We start from the raw sequence: 26,756 nt of genomic DNA, 5'->3' as shown, positions 1-26,756 counted from the left end.
CATTTATTTTTTTTTGTCTGATCATCTTTCGGCCAGAGATTTTACAACAGATTCAAATCTACAGAATCATGTTCCAATAATCCACTGTTTAATTTAACTTCAGTACACCATTACATGATAACCCACTTGGGAACTTGCATTGATTGTCAAGCCATTCTATTCCTGGGGTCACCATCAAAGTTAATGATTTAATCAAGATACCCAGTTTACCTGTCTGATGGATTCAGGTTAATAGAAAAAACTGACCAGTTCTGTAGTTCTGTTTTAAACAAAAACAGGCAACACTCAAAACAGCAGATCAGGTTTTACTTGCGGAGAAACAGAGTTAATGTTTCATCAGAAATGGTTATAAAAGGTTTTAAACAAGTGTTGGATGAGCCAGTAAGAAAAGGCCATCTGTAATATGATAATAGACTAGAGGGATTGAATGACAGAAGAGTTAGTATTACAGGGACAATGGGAATGGTGGTGTTGTGAGAAAAGAAAGGTAAATGACAGATGTGCCTAGAGCAGGCTGTGCTGTTGCCTGAAAGCAGAAGTGAGAGAAATATGTCCCAAAACATGCAAAGAACAATGAACAAAATGGTCATGGAGCATGCAGGACTTAGATTTTGAAATGTTGAACTCCAGGTTGAGGCCAGAAAGATATAAAGTGTCAAAATGAAAGATGAAGTGGTATGCCTCAAACTTAAGCTTAAAGTAAGCTTCACTGGAATGGTCCAGCAGGTCCAGAGAAGAGATGCTAACATGAGAGCAAGCTGAAGAATTAACACAACAGGCCATCCAAAGGTCAGGTCATGCTTGTGGACAGAATGGTCACCCTATCTGCATTTGGTTGCCCCAATGTGTGGATGTCACATAGTGGATTGCGAATATAGTATAATAGATTGAAAGAAAGACACATAAAACATGCTTCACCTGGAAGGAGTGTTGGAGGTTTTGGACAGTGAGAGAGACGAGGTAAAAGGGTAGGTATTACTTCAATTTCAATTAGATTAGATTACTTACAGTGTGGAAACAGGCCATTCGGCCCAACAAGTCCACACCGCCCCGCCGAAGCGTAACCCACCCATATCCCTACATCTACATCTACCCCTTTCCTAACACTACGGGCAATTTAGCATGGCCAATTCACCTGACCTGCACATCTTTGGACTGTGGGAGGAAACCCACGCAGACACGGGGAGAACGTGCAAACTCCACACAGTCAGTCGCCTGAGGTGGGAATTGAACCCGGGTCTCTGACGCTGTGAGGCAGTAGTGCTAACCACTGTGCCACCGTGCCGCCCACATTACATCTCCTGCATTTGTACGAAAGATACTGTGGGAGAGGGACAGAGCATTGGGGGTGATTGATGAGTGAATCAGGCTATCATGGAGGAAATAGTGTCTTTGGAATGTTGAAAGTGGAATGGTGGGGAAATCGTGGGTTGTGGTAACAGAGTTAATAAGGTTTTCCAATCAAAGGTCAACTTATTTCCCAATTTCCACCTTTTTCTCAATTTAATATTGTCCAGCTGTAACTCCTCCCTTCCATTTCTTGAGTTCTCTGTCTCCATTTCTTGCAAATATGCTATCAATGAATATTCAGTATAAGTGCATTGACTCCCATAACTATCACAACGATGCTTCCTCACACCCTACACCCTGTAAGGACTCTATTACATTCTCCCTGTTCCTCTGTCTTGATCTCATGTCTGGCACATTTTCAACATTTCTGATCTCAGCTCTTCTCCTTGCCAGAGTCATGATAGAGTTCTCTTTGTCCTCACCTTCCAGTGTACTGGCCTCCTTATTGAATGAGTCGTTTTTCATCATTTGGTGTCCCGGCCCAACATTGAGCCCTCCTCCAATAGCACTGAGCAGTTTAGCTGATTGCTGGAAATCCTGGGTGGCCTTGCTTACACAGTCTGTCTGTTGTGTTTGCCCACGCAACAGCAGTGTTTCGATTTCAAAAGTAATTCATGGGTTACAAACTGCCTTGTGATGTCCTGAGGTTGTGAAAGTTTAAAGAATTAAAGTTTTTTTCTGTCTTTACCTGACCCTGAAGCCACTGGCAGTGCTTCATTCCCCAATGGATGTTCTTTAATTGATTGAGCACAAAGTTGTTCTGTTTGTCAAAGTACCTGCTTCATTTAAGTGAGTAGAATTTACAAGCCATGTCCCAATATAATCCTCTCAATTAATCTCCATTGAAATCCTTACCAATTAATTATTACCAGATGAATTTTTTTTCAGTTTAGTTTAAATCCCTAACCTAGAATTACTTGATTGGTTAAGGAATCGCTCACATTGTTACTTCTCAATAAGAACAAACTTGCATTTATATAGCACTTTTCACAACCTCAAGATGTCCCAAATTTTTCACAGCCAATGAGGTAGTTTTGAAATAAAGTCTCTACTGTAACATTCGAAAAACAGCTGCTGATTTTCTCACTAGAGGTTCCCACAAGCAGCAATGGGACAATAGCGACCAAATCTGTTTTAGTGATGTTGTTTGAGGGAAAAATGTTGGTTAGCACAAGTAGAGAATACAATCCCTATTGTACCAAACTCCAAGTTTTGAAGCAGAAATGTAGAGACCACTTTACTCATATTTGCTGTACCTCAATACTTTTAGGAACAGTATTTTGTCTCATTATGGATCCATGCTGTCACTAACCAGATTGTGTTCAATGGGTCATTGTACTGGGATCTGTGGACTGGAGCTCTCCCCTTTTGCATTGAAAAACCTCGATGAATAACCAAAAAGTGGTAGTTAAGTGATATATTTGGTTTTAAAAATAAGTAGGTTTTACGAAAAATGTGAAATTGAGGCGAACAGTTAGTTCTGGTTTTTGAGACCTTGAGAATAAGTGAGCTGAATGGCTTCTTGATCGAACATAAAGTCATAGAGATGTACAACATGGAAACAGACCCTTCGGTCCAACCCGTCCATGCTAACCAGATTTCCCAACCCAATCTAGTCCCACCTGCCAGCACCCGGCCCATATCCCACCAAACCCTTCCTATTCATATACCCATCCAAATGCCTCTTAAATGTTGCAATTGTACCAGCCTCCACCACTTCCTCTGGCAGCTCATTCCATATATGCACCACCCTCTGTGTGAAAATGTTGCCCCTTAGCTCCCTTTTATATCTCTCCTCTCTCACCCTAAACCTATGCCCTCGAGTTCTGGACTCCCCGACCCCAGGGAAAAGACTTTGTCTATTTATCCTATCCATGCCCCTCGTAATTTTGTAAACCTCTATAAGGTCACCCCTCAGCCTCCGACGCTCCAGGGAAAACAGCCCCAGCCTGTTCAGCCTCTTCTGATAGCTCAAATCCTCCAACCCTGGCAACATCCTTGTAAATCTTTTCTGAACCCTTTCAAGCTTCGCAACATCTTTCCGATAGGAAGGAGACCAGAATTGCATGCAATATTCCAACGGTGGCCTAACTAATGTCCTGTACAGCCGCAACATGACCTCCCAATTCCTGTACTCAATAGTCTGACCAATAAAGCATACCAAGCGCCTTCTTCACTATCCTATCTACCTGCGACTTCACTTTCAAGGAGCTATGAACCTGCACTCCAAGGTCTCTTTGTTCAGAAGCACTCCAAGGTCTCTTTGTTCAGAAGCACTCCCTAGGACCTTACCATTAAGTGTATAAGTCCTGCCAAGATTTGCTTTCTCAAAATGCAGCACCTTGCATTTATCTGAATTAAATTCCATCTGCCACTTCTCAGCCCACTGGTCCATCTGATCAAGATCCTGTTGTAATCTGAGGTAACCTTCTTCGCTGTCTACTACGCCTCCAATTTTGGTGTCATCTGCAAACTTACCAACCATACCTCTTATGCTCACATCTAAATCATTTATATAATTGACAAAAAGTAGAGGACCCAGCACCGATCCTTGTGGCACTTCGTTGGTCACAGGCCTCCAGTCTGAAAAACAACCCTCCACCACCAACCTCTGTCTTCTACGTTTGAGCCAGTTCTGTATCCAATTGGCTAGTTCTCCCTGTACTCCATAAGATCTAACCTTGCTAACCGGTCTCCCATGGGGAATATTATTGAACTGAAGTCCATATAGATCACATCTACCACTCTGCCCTCATCAATCCTCTTTGTTACTTCTTCAAAAAACTCAATCAAGTTTGTGAGACATGATTTCCCACGCACAAAGCCATGTTGACTATCCCTAATCAGTCCTTGCCTTTCCAAGTACATGTACATCCTGTCCCTCAGGATTCCCTCCAACAATTTGCCCACCACCAACATCAGGCTCGATGGTCTTTAGTTCCCTGGCTTGTCCTTACCGCCCTTCTTAAACAGTGGCACCACATTAGCCAACCTCCAGTCTTCCAGCGCCTCACCTGTGGCTATCGATGATACAAATATCTCAGCAAAAGGCCCAGCAATCACTTTCTAAGCTTCCCACAGAGTTCTAGGGTACACCTGATCAGGTCCTGGGGATTTATCCACCTTTATGCGTTTCAAGACATCCAGCACTTCCTCCTCTATAATATGGACATTTTTCAAGATGTCACCATCTATTTCCCTGCATTCTATTATCTTCCATGCCCTTTTCCATAGTAAATACTGATGCAAAATACTCCTTAGTATCTCCCCCATTTTCTGCTGCTTCACACAAAGGCCGCCTCGCTGATCTTTGAGGGGCCCTATTCTCTCCCTAATTACCCTTTTATCCTTAATGTATTTGTAAAAACCCTTTGGATTCTCCTTAATTCTATTTGCCAAAGCTATCTCATGTCCCCTTTTTGCCCTCCTGATTTCCCTCTTAAGTATACTCCTACTGCCTTTATACTCTTCTCAGGATTCACTCGATCTATCCTGTCTATACCTGATATATGCTTCAGCCCAGAGAATGCATTAATCATTATTTACTCTGATCCATGAGATGTAAGATTGAAAGGGCTTTGTCGTTAATTTAACAAGAATCAAACTTAACTTTCAAATGGGCTTCACCATGACATGGCATTAAATGTGGATATCATCTTCCCTGAACTGTCATCCCTAACTTTAACACATACAGAAGAAATAAATTTGTGATTCAAGTGTGTGCTTAAGTGTTCTAGGGGGTCAAAAGAATCAAGGGATAGACAAGAATGGGGATTGTAGTTTTCCAAACCTTTCAATTTCACACACTTGAGTTGTGTTGGTATTAATACACTTTTCCATCAACAAAATTGGAAATATTTAATCTGAGAATTTGTTTCCAACACACTGTGATCTTTTTGTTCTGACTGAGGAACAGGAAATAACAGGAATATTTTGTTGAAACATTTGGTTTGTGGGCCATCGAGAGGTCTGGCAATGTTTAGAACCTTGTTAAACAAGCAAAGATAGACATCTGTCATCAATTAGGGAGGAGGAGAGTATAGGAAAGAAACTATGTAAAAGTGCTGAAAGAAAATGTGACCTCAAACTGAGTTGTGAAGCACGACTGCCCTGTGTCAGAAACATGGGGCAAAGATGTAAGAGTTAGGAGTAGCAGAAGGACTGTGCCACCAGACCAGAGAAGCAGCAGAGGTGATTAAGCTCAGAGGTATGGAAGTAACGCAATGAATATGAAATTATTCAACAGCAAAGAATTTTGGAACAGAACAGATATGATACCAATATAATGAATTTGGGAATATGATTAGCATTAGACATCTGAAATTAAATGTATGATATGCATCTAACTATAGCATTTGGAGGTTAACAAATATCATACCACTGCAAAACATGTAGGGTAGGAAAATAAGATTAAGATACACAATATGGGATAACTGTTATGAAATATGAGATTTGGAGAAGAAAGCAACATTAGTGATAAAGATTATGGGACCCTAATGCACATGAAACTGGCATAAGAAATTTAGGATTAAGATAGCAAATTCAATTGGGATTCAGTGTTCACTGTAATTAGAATTTGAGGGACTACATTTCTTTCACTCAGCTATTAAAATACCCACAACTAAAACACATGGCATATTGTGACCAGCAATACACCAGCAGTTCAACAACATATTTATATGGCACCCTTAATTTGGGCAAACATGCTAGGCTGCATCACAGAGATGTGAGGGAAAGAGAGGATGTCTAGCCTAAGGATTCCCTGATCTCCTGCCATAACTGTATGACCTTATAAAATCATGAGGGACAAGGATAGGGTGAATTGCCAAAATCTTTTTTCCCAGAGTAGAGGAGTCCAAAACTAGAGGGCATAGGTTTGAGGTGAGAGGAGAAAGATTTAAAAGGGCAACTTTTTTTGTGCAGAGGGTGGTGTATATCTGGAACATGCTGCCAGAGGAAGTGGTGGAGGTGGGTCCAATTACAACAGTTGAAAGGCATCTGGATGGGTATATGAATAGGAAGGGTTTAGAGGGGTGGGGGCCAAATGCTGGCAAATGGGACTAGATTAATTGGAGGGTACCTGTTTGGTGTGGATGAGTTGGACTGAAGGGTCTGTTTCCATGATGTACATCTCCATGATTCTATGACTCTATAACTTCAACCGAAGATTCTCTGAATAAATGTGCTGTTGGTTATTTATGCTATTTCTCTGAGATTTCTGAAGATTTCTACTAAAGAGGGAGTACAGACTGTTGCGATGGGCATGACTAGCAAGATTAGAGTAAAACATGGGTGATCTTACTTAGTTGGTAGTAGGTTGTGACACTGATTTTCAGTTCCACGAGAAACAATGAGAAATTGATTTCCTTACATAAGTGCTTTGTACAAAGTCAATAAATGTATTTATTTGTGCTCTCAGTACATAAGGAAATACTATAGACTTGCCAGAAAGCAAGCAAAGAACAGAGTCAATCTCTTATAAATTAATCCAAATACTTCAATTAGTAACATGCAGTCCTTTGTTATCAATCTCAAAATCCACCAGTATGTAGATACCACAGTCCAGACAGTCACCTCGAGCCTGAAATTTCCACTAATGTCTGATTGACCCCTGAACTTACAATTAGCTACAATTACCTGGATTTGCCAATTCATCCAGCTTTCCTGCACACAATGCTTAGTTTTGAAGGAATTTGTTTCATTAAACAAAAAAAGGTGTCACAATTATGTTCCAAACAGTTCTGGTTACTACATTATAGAAAGGATGTGAAAGCTTTGGAAGGGGTTCAGGGAGGTTTACTAGGACGTTGCCTAGTATGGGGGGAAGGTCTTATGAGCAAAGGCTGAGGGACTTGAGGCTGTTTTTGTCAGAGAGAAGAAGGTTGAGAGGTGACTTAATTAAGACATATAAGATAATTAGAGGGTTAGATAGGGTGGACATTAAGAGCCTTTTTCCTCAGATAGTGATGGCTAGCACAAGGGGACATAGCTTAAATTGAGGGGTGATAGATATAGGACAGATGTCAGAGGTAGTTTCTTTACTCAGAGAGTAATAGGGGTGTGAAACTCACTGCCTGTAACTGTAGTAGACTCACCAACTTTAAGAGCATTTAAATGGTCATTGGATAAACATATGAATGAAAATGGAATAGTGTAGGATAGGTGGGCTTCAGATTGGTTCCACAGATTGGCGCAACATCAAGTGCTGAAGGACTGTACCATGCTGTAATGTTCTATGTACTATGTTTACAACTATGGGCAATACCATGAAAGCTGTGATTGTGGAAATAATTCATAGTTAATTTTTTGTACAGAGTGGCATTTTGGGCTAAGAGCTTCAAAATGTGATTGAACAGGAATAAACAGATATCAAGTGTGGACTTGACATATTGATTGATTCAACAGATCCTCTCCTTTTCACCATTTTTGCCCACATTTTGACAGTTATCTGCATCTATTCACAAGCCTATCGCATTAGATGGGCAATTCATCGATGAGATCTTAATTGTTTCTCCTGCCCTGTTCTGTACATATGTTTATGTGGTTCTCAAGAATGTGTAAGTAATTAAAACATTGTATTGGTGAGGTTGTTGGTGAGGGAAGCAAAGGCAAGCATATATCATGCTTCACAACCTCAGAATGTCCTAAAGCACTTATCAGCCAACTCAGTATTTTTAGAAGTGTAGTTACTGTTCTTACATGGGAAACATGGCAGCCAATTTGCACACAGCAAGCTGCCACTAAAAACAATGTGATAATGACCAGATAGTTCATGAAAGCATATAAGGATTGTAGTAGCGGCACTTCTTGTTCAAGGCTTTAAGGTGTATAGTTTTAATATAAGGCTTTCACTGCTGCTATGGGTGTTGCAACAGCATTGTTTGCATGACAAATGGTGTAATTAATCTAAATCTATCTGGGCAATGTGGAGTGAGAAGAAGGAAAGTGAAATGAAGGAAATTCAAGGAAAGTGATATGTTCTCATTTTAAGCATTTTAACCTTTATCTGTCTTTATGTTTTGTGTGACCCAGTTCCTTATAAAGTTTTCACAGAATTCCTATAGTGTGGAAGCAGGCCTCTCCGTCCATTTGACCCTCCAAAGAGCATGCCAGCCAGATCCACCCTATTGCTGCATTTCCCATGGCTAATCTATCTGGCCTGCGCATCCCTGGGCACTGTGGGCAATCTAACATGCTCAACCCACCTAATCTGCACATCTGTGTACCATGGGAGGAAATCCACATAGACATTTAGAGAATGTGCAAACTCCAACTCCAAAACTGGAGTTGCCCAAGGTGACATTGAGCCTGGGTCCCTGGCACTGTGAGGCAGCAACGCTAACCACGGAGTCACTGTACCACCTGAAGTTCATGACTGAAAATTGAATACATCAGATTTGCTCAATTATTGGCAGCTCTGCTATTCATCAAAGTTTCAGAAATGTTGATGCTGTTACAAAAAAATGGCTGGGAAAATAGAAACCATTCAGCACAATTCTTCATAATACCCAAACACCTGACTTGGCATATACAGCTTTTAATTTCCTGGCCCAGAATATCTAGCTGCAGAATTGAACTCCACCATGGCATTTTTGCTTATCAATGCCCCCAGATTTTGTTAGGCTGTGAGATGTAACATCATCAGATAAATCCAGCAAACTGCACAGCCTAATCTTCTGATCATGCTCTTTTCAAGCTTTGGATCATGAGCTTTCCCTGATTAAAGTGGAAGAAGGTGTCAGAAATGGAGCCTGTTTAGAATCAGTTGTTCTGCATTACATCAATGAGTTTTTGTAATTTATATAAATGATTTGGATGTGAACATAGGAGGTATAGTTAGTGCATTTGCAGATGACCCCAAAATTGGAGTTATTGTATAACGAAGAAGGTTACCTCAGAGTACAACGGGACCTTGATCAGGTGGGCCAATGGGTTGAGGAGTGGCAAATGAAGTTTAACTTAGATAAATGTGAGGGGCTGCATTTTGGAAAAGCAAATCAAGGCAGGACTAATACACTTAATGGTAAGGTCCTGGGGAGTGTTGCTGAACAAAGAGGCCTTGGAGTGCAGGTTCATTGTCCATTCATAGTAGAGTCACAGGATATCTAGTTGGCATGGACAGGTTGGACAGAAGGGTCTGTTTCCATGCTGTACATCTCTTTGACTCTGTGACTTGTGGTGTTTGGTGATGCTGGAAGAGGTACGAATGTGTGTCTTCATAGCATCATTGACTGTGTGGCTTTGTAACATCTCTGCAACAGGCAGAATAACCTGGGCAAATGCTGGAATCCAAAATAGACAAACGGGAGGCTGGGAAGCACACAGCAAGCCAGGCAGCATCAGGAAATGGAGAAGTCCACATTTTGGATATAACGCTTCTTCAAGAGATTTTCTATCACTCAAAATTAATTTGACTGTGGTAATAGTACTGATTCAGACTTAGGGCTTAAACCTCTTGAATGTCCTGTACTCTGGGATCCTGTTATAGTGATAACTTTAGCCAGTATTTCATCCTCGTAATCACTATAAATCACTGGTCGATATATCAGATGATAATAATCTCAAAATGTAATTCTGATTCCCTGATCCACAATGTATATTAACAAATATAGAGATCCATGATATACGTTTAATTAAGAAGATCTTTCTCAATTGTCCAGGGGAACAGATTCACATAAACACTAGATCATAATTCAATTTGGATTAGATTCCTGCTGGACTGGTTCACCAATCCAATAATATGGAGGATGTTAGTCCATCTGAACAGCTGAGTATTTAGGTGAGTGAAGTAGAGGGAATTGACCAGCTGCAATCTTCTAACTTCAAAAACCACACTGGTGAGAGATGTGACAACCTGCAAGGCTCAACCCAGGTATTAACCCAATGGAGTGAATTGTTTATGGAATGGAGGTGTACACATTTTCAGGTAGTCCTTTGCAGTTGAGGATGATTTGCTTCTCCTCCATTTCAATGGGTTTGAGAAAGTTGACAAGTTCAATGTGCAGTCTGCAGACTCTTCTACATGTGCAGTAGGTGCTACTTAAAGGGCTAGGTGGCTGAGCTATTTGGAAGTTTGTGTGCTTTCTCCAATGCCTTGATGGTCAGTGCCTTCCCAAGTAAGCTCACACCGTTTTAGTCAGTCACAAGCCAAGTACTTCTATGAGTCGTTAGAGATGTTTGATCTTTTCAAGGATGCTTTCTGAATATCCCTAAAGTATTTCTGCTGTCTTCCTGAGAGGCTCCTGCCATAACCAGGCAGCAGCTTCAGTGGTGGGAGGTGGTGTCTGGTGTCAGGCATACGAACAACAGGTCCTGCCCAGTGAAGCTGGTTTTGAACGATTGCTGGACATGGGAGAGGACACTGCTATTTAACAGACTTCTCTCACACATTGAATGAGTCTTTAACACCATAATAATATTATCCTAAAGGTTAAATTCATTCACACTTGGTGCAAATTTATGGGTTTTTTTCCATCCTCCAAAATCATTTGCTGAAAAAAAAGCACATTTGGTTTCTGGAAACGATCAAGATTGGTCTTTGACCTTACCAACTGTATAGCAGTTTTGACATGATGATAATAATAGGGCAACATGCAGGCGAGGTGACTTATTTCAAAGGTGTATGTCTGAATGAAAAAGATGCTTTCACAAGGTCATTCTTCCTTGTCAGCCTTCTCCACTTGCAAACTGAGAGAGGTTTGCTGCTGAACTTTCTGTCCTAGTACCCTCACTAACCTTTACATTACAAAGCAGAAAACATTATTAATTAGTTATAAAGTGCCTTGCAATTTTCTGAGGTTATGGAAGATGCTATATAAAGTTAAGAGCTTTTTAAATATTAAATGATTTTTAAAAAAAACCAAGCTCCGAGCAGGAGTCCATGAAGATCAAAGACCATGCCCTGTAAGGTCTTCAACTGCCTCAGTTGGCTCATGTTTGTGTTTTCCTTTGTCTCCTTATGGTTACAATGAGTTTCCCAGCAGGTTTTGTTTGGACTGGTAACCTTGAAATGATTGAAGCACATGAAATCTCCTGAAGCACTCATTAAACTACAAGCACACACCTGTGAATTCATTTACGTCAATGCAGCCAAGTTACCTTTGAAGTTTCTTTGTGGTTTGGACCAGACTTTGAAAGCCCAGTAGTGCACCTATTTCTTTTCCTGTCCTTCCTTTCTCTGTGTGCTAGGATGCTCATATGTCAAGTTGGGGAATGGAACCTTTCCATCCAGGGGCCCTGTGTTAGGGTCAAGCACTCCCAAGCTACAGTGTGGTCAGACCAGAGTAGAAACCTCTTCTATTTTGTACCTCCACATTACCCTCAAGAACCACCATACCTCTCATTCTCTGAGGTTGACATATTAGGGGCAGTTTTATGCTGTCAGGGACCATGCACATTTGAAAACTGATTTGAGTGCAACTCTGTATGGGATCTTTATTCCCAAACAGGAATCAGATGGAATGTTCAGCCAGTTAACCTGCGCAGGAATTAGACCCGGGTCCCTTCTGTACATAAATCTTGTGTCTTTGGTCTATGGACAAGGAGCTGAATCCCACCAAAATCAGCCAAGTGTAATTTTCATTAAGTGGCATGGAGTGTTTCTTTCCATGAAGCCTTACACGATTGCTCATGCTATCAACCCAAATGCATCTCATTAACTAGGTTCCATGCCCTTATAACAGTGAACTCGTCTGATCCTAGCCCAATTCATCCACTCAACATTGGTGGGCATACTTGCCATCGCGAGGAATATGAAGTCAGAGCTTTACATCTGTGATAAATAGTCCTTTGGATGTTTTTGCTTTTTTATTCATTCACGGGACAAGGGCATTGCTGGCCCAGCCAGAGTTTATTGCCCAACCCCATTTGTCCAGAGTGCAGTTAAAAGTCAACCACATTGCTGTGGGCCTGGAGTCATATGTAGGCCAGGCCAAGTAAGGATGGTAGTTTCCTTCCCAAAGGGCACTAGTGAACTAGTAATCAATAAGCAGATATTAAGAAATAAAGCACACATAACTTAATAAACAAAACACTGCTTTTGCTCTGATTATTTTGGCAGCAGTTGTTCCAGAAATTAATATTTACATGCAACATATTACATAATATTATGTACAACAACAGTTCCTATTACTTAGTATTATTTGCAAATTAAAAGTTTAGTCACTTTAGCCACATCGATTATCCCACTTAGTCACATATGGCTAGTGGATGACATATTAGACAACAGTGTTTCAATGTAATAGCCATGATCAGGTTCTAGACTGTTCCCTGGAAGCAGCCTAGGCTGAAAAATGCAGTGACAGAAATCTCGAGTAGACATAGGAGTTATTATATGAGAGAATTGATTCTACCTGCCTCTCCTGATTGCAGAATGTGCCAGTAACAAGTTTGGAGTGAATTGTCTGCAGACCTGTGACTGTGGAGGAGCCCCATGTGACAGTGTGACTGGGAAATGCAGCTGCCCACCTGGAAAAACGGGCCCCGGCTGTAAGAAAGGTCAGAGGACAAACGTCAAGAGCAATATTTTGTTCCTGTGTTAATCTGTGCTAGCATAGACTGAGCAGAATTATAATTAAAAACATTTGCAACAGTTCAAAATAATAGAAATGATGCTTTTTGCACTCATATAACCATAGATAGCACTACCAATATATAAAACTGTCTCCCTTTTTGATTGCTTCAGGGAATGTCACATATACCATCCCCACTACTCCCACAATCCACACTTAGAATGGGCAGACACTGATGTTGAGCAAATGGCATTAACCATGTATCGTCACTATAGGAGGTAACTGCAGAGCCACCACTTTTAGTGCAGTTAAAAATCACACAACACCTGATGAAGAAGCAGCGCTTTGAAAGCTAGTGCTTCCAAAGAATCTTGTTGGACTATAACCTGGTGTTGTGTGATTTTTAACTTTGTCCACCCCAGTCCAACATCTGCTCCTCCACATCACTTTTAATGTAGTAAGTACATTGTCTATTTTGGCTCTTCTGCAAGTACTTAGACTTAGTTCCTAGTTTAAAGGGCCCTGCTAGTTTTCGCCAGTCTTGTCTTCAAGCAGTTTCAAGTGGCCTCACGTGGTTTTAGTGCAATAACCTTTGAGTTTGAGTTATAAGGAGACACTGCAAAGATTGGGACTATTTTCCTCTGGTGCATAGGAGACTGACTGGTGACTTTATACAGGTCCATAAAATTCTGAGAGGCATGGGTAAGGTAGATAGTCAACAGCTTTTCCCCCATGTTAGTGGAGTCTAACACCAGAGGGCACAGGGTTAAGGTGAGTGGGGAGAGATACAAAAAGATCCGGAGGGGCACTTTTGTCACACGCAGGTTGGGGAGTGTCTGGAATGGGCTGCCAGGGTTGGGGGTGGAGGCGAGTTCAATTTCATCATTTAAGAAATATTTGGACAGGTACATGGATGAGACAGGAATGGAGGGATATGGACCAAATGCAGGCAAATGAGACTAGTTTAATTCTGGAAACTGGACAGCATGGACAAGTTGGGCCAAAGGGCCTTTTCCATGATGTACATCTCTATGATTAAATGGAGATTTCTTATTTTTAAAAAATGTTGCTTACTTAATCTTTTTGATTTAGCTATCCTCAGAAGTTAACACCAGTGAGGCTGCTATAAGCTTTGATGAGTGTCTTGTACTTTTGATAGTAGTTTTTGCCTTGGCATTTAAGTAGGCTGAGTGAGCCGTGCAACAGGACCCAAGCTCATAATCCATGCTCACCATCCATTAGCTGGTTAGAGTAGACAATCCTGAAGAGTGGTACACATTCTGTCCAGGTTACCAGCAATGTAGGGCTTAGAAATCCATATTTCAAAAATATAAATTAGATTTTTTATTGCATGGGCATTCTTTTTGCATGTGTTGAGAGCTAAGTGACATTAACTTTGATCAGCTGTTTCGCATTATTTTCTACCAATTTCTATCCCTCTGTTTTCTCCGCAGAGTGCCAAGCGGGTCACTGGGGGCTGGCCTGCAAGGGGATTTGCCCCATCTGTGAGAACAATGGAACCTGCAATAAGAAGACTGGGCAGTGTACCTGCCCACCAGGATTCACAGGGAAACTATGTCAGACCTGTAAGTATCCTACCTGACGTAGCTTAATTTAGGGAAGTTTAGATATGCCTGTCTTCATTACAACTTCTGAATTACATGCTCCCCTAAAACCCCTGATTCAAATAGGACCCATTTGCCCCGACAGCCCAATATATTGGAAGTTAGTTATTAGTTTTGTGTATATCTCTTTCTTGCCCCAGGAATAGGGAGAGATTAATCAGTTCCCTGAGCCTGTTCCATCATACAGTTACTATATGGCTGCTCTGTATCTTAACTCAATCACTTTGGCTCTGTTATCCTAACCCTAACCCTTTGACTATCAATATCTATCAATTTCAGCTTGAAATTGTCAATGCTGTAGGAACAATGTTGTGAAACTTGAAAGGGTTCAGAAAGAATTTACAAGGAAGTTGGAGGGTTTGAGGTATAGGAAAGGGCTCAATAGACTGGGGCTATTTTCCCTGGAGCATTGGAGGATGAGGGGTAACCTTGTAGAAGTTTATAAAATCATGAGGGTCATGGATAGGGTGAAGAGTGAAGGGCTTTTCCCCAGGTTAGAGGAGTCCAAAACTAGAGGGCATAGGTTTAAGGTGGGAGGGGAAAGATTTAAAAGGAACCTAAGGGACAACTTTCTCACACAAAGGGTGATACTTGAATGGAATGAGCCACTAGAGGAGGTAGTGGAGGCTGCTCTAGTTACAACATTTAAACAGCAACTGGATGGGTATATGAATAGAAAGGGTTTAGAGGAATATGGGCCAAATGCTAGAAAATGGGACTAGATTAATGTAAGAATATCTGGTTGGCATGGATTAGTTGGTCTGAAGGGTCTGTTTCCATGTTGTACATCTGTACGACTCTATAATTGACTTCCAGTCTTAGCGGAATTTTGAGGGAGTTTTAAATTTTGTTCATCTGAATCTATGGCCCATATTTGTTCTGATTTGGATCTTAGTACTGTTCCCCCTTTATTGGGTAAATCCAACAAATCAACTCTAAAATCTTAGGATCTCTAGGAATTAATTGCTGTAAATTTCTTGGAGTTTCTTCGCTGCACTGCCCAGTTGACTACCCAATGGAGTGAGCACCTTAGCTCACATTGAAAATTGGACACTTAGGTGAGGTAACCATGGAATTGTATCTCTCAACATGACCTCCAGGAACTGGGGTGTGGGTGTCTGTACCTCAACAAGATTTTTGGGAGTCACGAGAAGAAAAGGAACTTAGAGCCAGAAGAGCAAATAGACAAGGTCTTTTCCCTGGGGTAAGCCAGAATTAAAGGGCATAGGTTTAGGGTTAGAGTGGAAAGATCTAAAAGCGACCTAAGGGGCAACTTTTTTCATGCAGAGGGTGGTGTGTGTAAGGAATGAGCTACCAAGGAAGTGGTGGAGGTGGATACAATTATAGCATTTAAAAGACATCTGGATGGGTATATGAATAGGAAGGGATTAAGAGGGATATAGGCCAAATACTGGCAAATGGGACTAGATAGGGTTGGGATATCTGGTCGGCATGGGCGACTAGACTGAAGGGTCTGTTTCCATGCTGTACATCTCTGTGACTCTATGACTGTTTGACTTGGTTCTGGTAAACTATCTTTCCAATGCAGATTTTGAATTTCTTGCTGTGTATTGCCAATATTTTGTGTGTATATTTTGTTCTCTGGCATTCGTCAGATTTTTTTCTTATGTTTTCATACTTTATGATGTTCTGTGATAATTGCTTTAGAATATGGGGAATGTACCTATAAATACTTGACAACCACATTTCTGTTGTCACATTTCACAGGGATGGTGCACTGAAAATCATGCACGATTCCTAGAATTGTCATAAATGTGAAAATGTGATTTAACCACCAATTTTATCTAACCATCTAATTCAGGTTAAACAAATATATACACTAGGTTTTTCAGTAACAGAAAAGTAACCTACATATTATAATCAAACTTTGTAACCAATAGCAAGAAAAGAACATGAATTGCTAGCTTAGAACTCCATAGCTTAAACTCTACCCCCTTTTAAAATTCCCACACACATATAACTAAATACACAAAGAGGCAAAGCACAAATATTATAGTTGAAGAAGAGACAAAGAATTGAAGCAGCACACTTCTGGCACCAGTCTGAATCTCAAACATTAATAAGTAATTTTCTTAGTTTTCTCTTTAGTCCTTCTGATTCTTTACCAATGACACCAAGTTGTGGTGACACTAATTCTCAGTCTTTTATTCACCTGTTGAAATTTCACCCTTTCAGTATCTTTTACCTTCAACAGGAGATTCGAAGAGAAATGTGAGAGAGAGAGAGTAACTGGTTGCCTGGATTACTTTTTACTTTTCACACACACACACAATATTCAGAAGTGGAGGGGCGAGAGGGGAGAGAGAGAGAGAGAGAGAGGTGGATGTTTTCTCTTTGTAGGCTAGGTACTTCCTACTGTATTGCCTACATGCAAGGCTATGCCAGGAACCAATCAGGAAATTGTTATTATGCTGATGTCTCCTGAAACCACATAATCGGTCAGCTTAAAACCAATCAAATAACTGTTTCTGCGCAGAACTGGCCTGAACACATGCACGCGCATACATAGTGCTGGGTGTGTCTAGGATTCTCCCCCAGTGCTCGACTAAGACAACAGTGTGGGTACAACTCACAATGTGTTCCAGAAAACTGCAAACAACAATTTTCCCATGGTTTCCTTAAACTAGTAACTTGTCCCACTTTTAGTCCACAGTTAAAATATTAAAGTGATCTTTACACTGTGGCACTTACCAAGTTCATTCCACTGCGAGAGAGAGAGACACACACACAGACACACACACACATACTTATTTTCCATTGACTGACAAAGTAGTTCCATCCCCAGTTCCAAGAGATCTGACTGTGTCTCCTCCATCAACTGTTACTGCTTGACTAAATAAGAAACAGGTGCCGTTCCACACTGTTTTGTTATCCGCTGATACTTGGCTTCTCCTTCGACATTTTTCTCTTCCTCTCCAAAACATTACCAGATTTCTTAATTCAAGGAAGTAAGAATGTGAGTGTCAACCAAGGCCTAGAAAGGTAAACACGTCAATTCAGGTGCAGAATGACAATTGAATTTGATATAATGATATGCATCGTTAGGATGAATGTAACATTTTCCTTGTGTCCTTCTTCAGGAGCCCTGAACAAGTACCACACGTGAGTGTATTTTTCTCTTTCAGCATGTCCTGCAGGCCAATATGGCCTGGGCTGTCAGATGCGATGTGCATGTGAGAACCAGGGTCAATGCCATCCAGTGACAGGGCATTGCACCTGTTCTCTAGGATGGACTGGCCATAACTGCAGGAGAGGTAAGAACCACGTGTATTTAACCACCAAGTCCAAATATGCTGTCTCAAATCTCTTTTCTCCTCCCGCTATCACTAATAACTTTCTTAAAACCCACCTTTTCTGGCCATTTAGTTCGCAGTCAGTTTTTGCCCGATTATAATTCTTTGAAGTGCCTTAGGACATTTTGCCATGTTGTATTGTAATTTACATTATACTTTATATATAATTTGTTACCATTGTAGTAGAAAGGCTGGTCTATTCACAAAACCAACCAAAATATCATGTAATATACATCTGTATGCTGATGGCAGGGAATACCTGTGTTCGAAAAAGCAACAGGCCAGTCAGTCTCTGGAGTTGCTATGCTATTCAGACAGATCATGGCTGATATGTACCTCAAATCCACATCCTTTTCTGTCCTTGTGTAATAAAAATAAATCTGTGTCAGCCTTGAAAACTTCCATTATCCTGTAGTGAAAATATTTTTACTGATTTTGCGCCATTTTGACATCGCTCTAAGTTTAAGATTGTATGAACATGAGAACCAGGAGCAGGAGTAGGCCATCTGGCCTATCAAGCCTGCTCCACCATTCAATAAGATCATGGCTGAGCTTTTCATGGACTTAGCTCCACTTACGTGGCCACTCACCATAACACCTAATTCCTTTATTTTTGACTTAAAAACATTCAATGAGGCAGCCTTAATTACTTCACTGGGCAGGGAATTGCACAGATTCACAACTGTTTGGGAGAAAAAGTTCCTCCTCAACTCAGTCTTAAATCTGCTTCTCACTTATTTTGAGGCTTTCCCTCCTAGTTCTAGTTTCACTTGCCAGTGGACACAACCTCCCTGCTTCTATCTTATCCATTTCCTTCATAATTTTATTTGTTTCTATAAGATCCCCCCTCATTCTTCTGAATTTCAGTGAGTATAATCCCATTCTACTCAATCTGTGTTCATACGTCAACGTCTCTCAATTGTGGAATCAATGTAGTGAACCTCCTTTGCACTCCCCCTAGTGCTAGTAAATCCTTTCTCAAGTCAGGGGACCAAAACTGTACACATTTTGTGGCCTCACCAGCACCCAGTGCAGCATAACCTCCCTATTTTTAAACTCTATCCTTTAGCAATGAAGGACAATACTCCATTTGCTTTCTTAATCACCTGCTGCACATGCAAACCAATGTTTTGTGATTTGTGCATAAAGACACCCAGGTCACCCCACACAGCAGCATGCTGCAATTTTTCTACTGTTCATATAAGAGTCCATTTTGCTGTTATACCTACCTGTTATGTTTCATTTGTCTTTGATCCCCCCTCCCACCAAAGGAAAGACTTTCTCCCTTTCAATGTCGGTAGAAAGATGTGATTACTTGAACTTTAAAAAGTATATGAGGGCTGGCTCCAAGTTAATCTGGTTAATTGACAGGCAAAAGGTATGTGAGATCCACCAAGGAATACTCAAACATCACATTCGTGTATAATTCATCATTACTTGGAAACTGAGGTGAAAAGTTAATGTCTATAATGAAGAGAGAAAATGTGAATATATATTGTCCTACCTACTTGTCCTTCTCCTTGAACTACTACACTCTCTGTGGTGGTGGTGGTCAATAAATATTTTGAAGTATGACATTAAAGGATTTTGACTGAATGTTGTGAAAGAATGACAATAGATGTCCAATGAATGGTGATGAGAAGAACTCAGGTTGGTGTTATTTACCTGACTTCAGTTGTTGTTCTCTTGAATATGGGATTTGGGAGTAATGTAGAAGTAGACATGATGAGTTAATGTAGATCATACACAGTGCACCAAATGCATGGGTATTGATTCCTGAAACAGTGTGATTGATCCGGACATTTGCTCTTTCTTGGATAGTGTTGAACTTCATGACCATTGATACAGATGTCGTTGTCCAGATGAATGGTGAACATTTCATTAAACGCTTGATTCTAAGAATCAGAGTATCGAGGAGTACTCGGCTACTGCACTATATTGTGCTACTATGTTGCAGTGGTTGACCAGGTTATAGTTCAAATGCTGATGGTAGGGGACTTGCACAGTTAGCAAGTAACTGTGAAGTCCTGCCAAGAGTCTCCTCAGTAGACAAGCAGGAGACTGGGAGAACACAGCAAGCCAGGCAGCGTCAGGAGGTGAAGACGTCAATGGTTTGCATGTAATCCTTCCTGTTTGTCTATCTTGATTCCAGCATTTGCAGTTTTTTTTTGTCTCTAACCAAGAATCTCCTCAGCATGTTGGCCAGGCCTTTAATCCTCATTTTGTTTCTTTTAAGCCTGTGATGCCGGACGGTGGGGTCCAAATTGTGTGAACACCTGTGACTGCAGGAACAGTGATGGGAGCTGCAACAGTATCACAGGACAGTGCATCTGTGAGGCAGGTTTTACTGGTCAGCGCTGTGATCAGAGTAAGTACCTTTTAGAAGTATGAGGTTGACAATCACTTAACACAGTTGCTCTCCCAGGGATGAGTATTACATTGCTAAAGGAAATTTCCAGAATCTGGGTGACTCCCCATGGTTTTTGGTTTAAACAGATGGAGTTTAATTCGGCGAATCTACCAAATGGGTAAACTCTGCACCAGGTTTGTTTATTCACAAAGTGACCTTGATAATGCACTAACATGTAATGTGCAGAAACTTTACAGGAACAATTTTTCCCTCACCAGTGTCATTAAATCAGCTTCAACTAAAATAATTACCTATTGCATTACTCTTCCTTGGACCTTGCAGTGTGCAAATCAGATATCCCTACATTACAACAGTAACTACAGTAACAAATTAGGTATTCCTACTTTACAACAGTAACTACAGTAATAAATTGGATATCCCTACATTACAACAGTAACTACAGTAATAAATTGGGTGTTCCTACATTACAACGGTAACTACAGTAATAAATTGGGCGTTCCTACATTACAATAATAACTACAGTAATAAATTGGGTATTCCTACATTACAACAGTAACTACAGTAATAAATTGGATATCCCTTGATTACAACAGTAACTACAGTAATAAATTGGGTACTCCTACATTACAACAGTAACTACAGTAATAAATTGGGTATTCCTACATTACAATAATAACTACAGTAATAAATTGGGTATTCCTACATTACAACAGTAACTATAATAATGAATCGGGTATTCCTATATTACAACAGTAACTACAGTAATAAATTGGGTATCCCTACATTACAACAGTAACTACAGTAATAAATTGGGTATTCCTACATTACAACAGTAACTACAGTAATAAATTGGGTATTCCTACATTACAACAGTAACAAATGGTATTCCTACTTTACAGTAATAACTACAGTAATAAATTGGGTATTCCTACATTACAACAGTAACTACAGTAATAAATTGTGTATCCCTATATTACTACAGTAACAACTCTCTGTGGTCGTAAATTCATATTCTAACTATTATCTGAGTTTCCTCTGAATTCCTTATCAGCCGTTTCATATTTATGACCCCTTCCTTCCCAATTTTCTCATTTCTAGAGAAAATAAGTCTCGCCTGGTCAACACTGTAACTGTGATGTACATAAAATCCCTGTTGCATCTGTGCAGTCATGCTAATCTCAGTCTATTTGTTACGTTAGGCTGTTTTTCTTATCAGTCATATTTCAGTTATAACATTGTTCACATCTGGAAGTGATTTAATGTGCAATTGGTCCCTGTGAGCTTGTTTGGCCCAGCACTGTGGCACTTAAAGGTGCACCATTTGAAGCCAAATTCAACAGCAAGCAAGTCAGTGTTGAGAGAGGAAGAGTAATGAATATCCTTGCAACTGTAACACTTTAAATATTGAACTTCCTCTGCAGCTTTCAAAGTGCTGATAAATATCTTCAAACATCTGCAAAACTGGATTTCAATGATGAATGCTATAAATAATAATTAATATTGGTATATGGGGACCTTGTATGTGCAGCGAAGGAGACTCTAGGTCAGTCTCGAAGTGAAATAACGTTGCCTACATCGCATAATTGTTCTTATTTTTAGTTATAAGTGATGACCTTGGGGTTATAATAGGAAATTGAGATGCCGCTGTAGACTCCTGTGCAACTAGCAATTAGATTGATGAATGACATGCATTCAGTTATGGTTTAGTCTAGGTTTAGCAGCTTTCATTTGCAAGCAACATACGGGATACTAGTATAAGAACAAAATACTGCGGATACTGGCAGTCTGAAATGGAAAGATAAAATGTTGGAAACAATCAGCACGTCTTAACGGCACTGAGAGAACTAAGCTCTGAGTTCAGAGCTAACTAAGTTCTGATGGAAGGTCACTGACATGAAATTTTGAGTGGAATCTTGTTGAGCCACCTTACTGATTTACTGGATGGAGAGCAATAAGTTGGCTGCACAGTTTTACCCATTTTGCATGTCATATGGTGACAGGTTTACCTACTGCTGGATTAATACCAGTGGTAGTGGGAATAGACCCTTAAGTGGTCATTAATGAGGGTCTCAGTTGATGGTAGTGCAGGATGTTGAATCTTCCTGTCCTAACTTAATTCTGACACAGGCAGGAAGGAGGAGGTTTAAAATAATGCTACCATCCCTCTTCATTAAATACCCTTTCTGTCTCAATAAATGCCCTTTCAACCTCCTGGCACACCACGAAAGAGGGCAGATTCCACCAATTAACTTTGTCTCTCTCCTCACAGGTGCTGCCAGATCTGCTGAGTGTTTCCAGCATTTCTTGTTTTTAATACATGAGGTCCTACTGCAGGTTACAAACAAACGTTGTTGAAAACTGAGGCCCATTCTACAGGAGTTTGGCAAAATGAAGTAAAACAACTTCCTTCTTTATGGCTCCTACAATGCCCTCAAGACATCCCAAAGTGGTTTACAGTCAGTGAAACAACTTTTTGTTTTGATGGGAAATTTAATAGTCACTTTAAACATGGCAAGCTTTCACCAACATCACATGAGGTGGATAACTAATTATTTTGCTGGTATTTAATGAGGGATAAATGTTGGCCAGGAAATTTGAAGAAATGTCTCCTTGCTTCATAGCGTTATGTTAATTCCTTTGAATAGTGAAAGGAGATGAGGTTTCACATTTCATCTGTAAGGTAGCACTTTCCACTACAAAATGTTCATCTGGAGTATTGTGTCTGCTTGGACTATGTGTTAAACACTCTGGAATGGGGCTTGAGTCCACATTTGGACCAAGATTGCACAAGAAGGAAGAGGTTACAGAGCCCAGTCCAGCCCATTTTTGCTACAGGGCTGGGATCCTACACCAAGTTTCCAAAGTTCATGGGCAGGAACATTACAATTATATTCAAACAGCAAAAATGCATCATCTAACGTCTTTACTTTAGTGATCAACAGCAACATCGAGCAAAATGTCCACGCAGTGGGCTTAAGTGTTTTTTTATTCTTAAAAACACCTTTAGCTGTAACACTGTATGAGGCTCTCAGTTCCTTCCACAGTCATCTTGCACATGCTATCCAGGGAACTTGTATGATGAAGATTACAAATACCTCAAAATTGTAATGACTCTGAAAATAGAAAGTCAGTTTGAGATCCCCACAGTTTCAAATATGTGCCCATTCTGTTATAATAGAATATCTCACAGAGTAACCCCAAATATCCCACCTCAGACCCAGGCCAAACCCAACTACAGAGGCTCTGTTCTATAGTGTTAATCTAGTTGCATTGTCTCAAACCTTAGCATGACCCACTTATAGTACCTCAGGCCCCATTCTAATCAAGGTTTCCATTAAACTGTGCAGATGCATGGCCATCAAGCACTTTGAAAACATACGTTACATGCCTTATTCTGTGAGATTTAATACATGTGCCGTGATTCCCTTACATCACACTGTAAACTTTTGCTATAAATTCTGTGTCTTATGACCTTATATTCTACAACCACCTGCTGAAGGAGCAGCACTCCGAAAGCTAGTGCTTCCAAATAAACCTATTGGACTGTAATCTGGTTTTATGTGATTTTTAACTACATGTGCCGTGATATCCAATGAGAGAAAAAAGTACATGCACAGGAAATTTTTAAAGGGAGCATTGCCCCTGATTCACTTAGAGGATCTCTAACCTTATTTTCCTTTCTTTGCTCAGAGTGCCCTGAAGGGAGTTATGGACCAGGCTGTCGATACAGGTGTCAGTGTGAGAATGAAGGTGCTTGTGACCATGTGAGTGGAGCCTGTAACTGTACAGCGGGCTGGCTTGGAATGTTCTGTGAACGAGGTAGGTAGCAATGATGATAGATTTTTTTCTGGTGCTGTATTTGCATGTAAAAACTGAAATATTGTATGAATGCAATTAAATGGAAAAAAGGACCTATTGTGTCTCTTGATACATTTTGTGAATGGAATATTAGAATTATAACCCGTTGTCTCTCAACCCAATGAACCAGTTAGAAATGTTCCTTTTGTTTCGATGGACATTGGTACAATATAAATGGACTGAGTGAGTGTACTGATCTGTAAATGCTTTTTTCCCAGCTTGTCCACATGGGTTTTACGGCATGGAGTGTCGTCAGATGTGTGATTGCCTCAATGGTGCACATTGTAACCATGTAACGGGGACCTGCTCATGTCTTCCTGGCTGGATTGGATTGAACTGCAATCAGTGTGAGTTTACAAGACTGAGTTTTCTGCATTATTATATTATTCAGAATATTTTTAGGGAAATACACAGCTTTGCTTTGTGTTAGCATGATCTTTCCATCCACTTTTTCATTATCATCTACAATTAGAAAATTATATATCAACATTTCCCATTTAATTGTGCGCTGCTGACTTATTAATATTTACTCATGGGATGTGGGCGTCACTGGCTGGGCCAGCAATTATTGCTTATTTCTAGTTGCACTTTAAAAGGTGGTGGTGAGCTGGCTTCTTGAACAGCTGCAATCCATGTGCTGTAGGTTGACCCACATTGCTGTTAGGGAAAGAGTCTGAGGATCTTGACCCAGCAACGGTGAAGGAATGGTGATGTATTTCCAAGGCAGGGGAGCAAGCAGCTTAAAGGGAAGCTTGCAGATGGTGGGGTTCCCATATATCTGCTGCTCGTGTTCTTCAAGATGGCAGAGGTTTTAGGTTTGGAAGGTGCTGTATCAGAATTGGTGGATTTCTGTAGTCTAACTTGTCGATGGTATCACACTGCTGTATATGTGTGTAGATGGCGGAGGGAGTGAATGTTTGTGAGTTTGGTGACAATCAAGTAGGCTGCTTTGTCCCAGATAGATTTAAACTCCTGACCTGTTTCTGTATTTATTTGACTCATCTAGTTCGTTTTCTGATCAACAGTAATGCCCAGGATGTTGATAGTGGGGGATTCAGCAATGGTAATGCCACATCAGGTGGTGTTGGTCATATTCTCTTTTGTTGGAGACGGTCATTGTCTGGCACTTGTCTGGCATGAAGATTACTTGCCATATCAGCACAAGCCTTAATATTGTCTAGATCTTTCTGCTTTTTGACATCAGTGTCAGAGAAGCCATGAATGGTGCTGAACATTGTGCAATCGTCATGGTGAAGGAAGGTCATTGATGAGGCAGCTGTGAATGGTTGGGCCAAGGATACTGTCCTGAGGAACTCCTGCAGAGATGTCCTGGAGCTGAGATGACTGACCTCCAACAACCACAACTCCCTTCCTTTGTGCCAAGTAAGATCCAGCCAATGGAGAGTTTGACCCTATTTCCATTTACTTAATTATTGCTAGAGCTCTTTGATGCCACAGTTGATCAAATGCAGTCACTCTCAACACATCTCTGGAAATTCAGCTTTTTTTCCTCCATGTTTGAACCAGCTGTAATGAGGTCAAGAAGTGAATGGAACCCAAACTGGGCCTCAGTGAGCAGGTTTTGATCAGCAAGTGCTGCTCATTAGCACTTCACCTTGCATCAGTTTACTGATGATCAAGAACAGACTGATGGGGTGGTTATTGGCCCTGGTTGGATTTCTTCTGTCTTTTGGATCCAAGACATATCTGAGCAATTTTTCGATAATCAATAGATGCCAGTGTTGAAGCTGTACTGAAATAACTTGTCTGGGGGTACAGCTAACTTTGGAGTCTTCAGTACTATTGCTGGATTGTTGTTGGGGCCACAGCCTTTGCAGTATCCAGTGCCTTCAGCTATTTCTTGATATCACAGGGAATGCATCTAATTGGCTGAAGACTGGTATCTGTAAGGCTGGGAACTCTGGAGTGGTGAAGATGGATCATCCACTTGGCACATATTATGAATGCTTCCCACTGTAGATTGTTGTGAATAATTCACCCGTATCTTCTACACTGATGTGTTGGACTTTTCCACCATTGAGGATGGGGGTATTTATGGATCCACTTCCTTCAATGAATTGTTTAATTGTCTGCTATTGCCAACTGGATGTGACAGGCTTGCTGGTTGTGGATTGGCTTAGCTCTTTTTCTGTCACTAGCTGCTTATGCTGTAGGCACATGGGTAATCTTATCATGCAGCTTTATCAGGTTGATACATCATTTTCAGGTATGTCTGTTCCTGATCTGCTGTCCTGCACTCTCCATTGAACTAGGGTTGATTCCCTGGCTCAAGAGAGTGGTGCTGGAAAAGCACAGCAGGTCAGGCAACATCCGAGGAGCAGCAGAATCAATGCTCCGGGCAAAAGCCCTTCATCAGGATCAGCTCTTGATCCCCTGGTTTGCTGGTGATGGTAGAATGGGGGAAATGCTAGGCTATGATGTTGAAGATTGTGTTGGAGTACAATTCTGCTGCTGTTAATGACCCACAATGCCTCATGGATGTCCAGTCTTGAGCTGCTAGATCTTTTCAAAGTCAGTTCCATTTAGCACTTTGAAAGTGCCACACAATATGATGTAGGTATTCTCAATGAAAAGGCCAGACTTCAGACTATATGGTGATCACTTTTGCCAAAAACGTCACGGACAGATGCACCTGCAGCAGGCAGCTTAATAAGGATGAAGACAAATATATTTTTCTTTCTTGATGGTTTCCTTATTACCTGCTACA

General features: G+C 40.7%; 1 protein-coding gene across 4 annotated transcripts in view; it reads left to right on the top strand.

The window, feature by feature from the left end:
• Positions 1-26,756, top strand: part of LOC140486975 (uncharacterized) — a 436,936-nt gene that overhangs the window by 379,233 nt on the left and 30,947 nt on the right. For all 4 annotated transcript variants that reach the window (XM_072586267.1, XM_072586266.1, XM_072586268.1 and 1 more), the window contains 6 exons: positions 12,721-12,846; positions 14,315-14,446; positions 17,632-17,760; positions 20,036-20,167; positions 23,861-23,989; positions 24,247-24,375. In XM_072586267.1, the coding sequence (XP_072442368.1) occupies positions 12,721-12,846; positions 14,315-14,446; positions 17,632-17,760; positions 20,036-20,167; positions 23,861-23,989; positions 24,247-24,375 (777 nt within the window). The remainder of the gene's footprint in view (positions 1-12,720; positions 12,847-14,314; positions 14,447-17,631; positions 17,761-20,035; positions 20,168-23,860; positions 23,990-24,246; positions 24,376-26,756) is intronic.

Source organism: Chiloscyllium punctatum, chromosome 16, assembly GCF_047496795.1.
Source record: "Chiloscyllium punctatum isolate Juve2018m chromosome 16, sChiPun1.3, whole genome shotgun sequence".
Lineage (NCBI taxonomy): Eukaryota > Metazoa > Chordata > Chondrichthyes > Orectolobiformes > Hemiscylliidae > Chiloscyllium > Chiloscyllium punctatum.
Note: the sequence above shows the minus strand (reverse complement) of the source record. Positions and strands in the feature narration are given on the sequence as shown.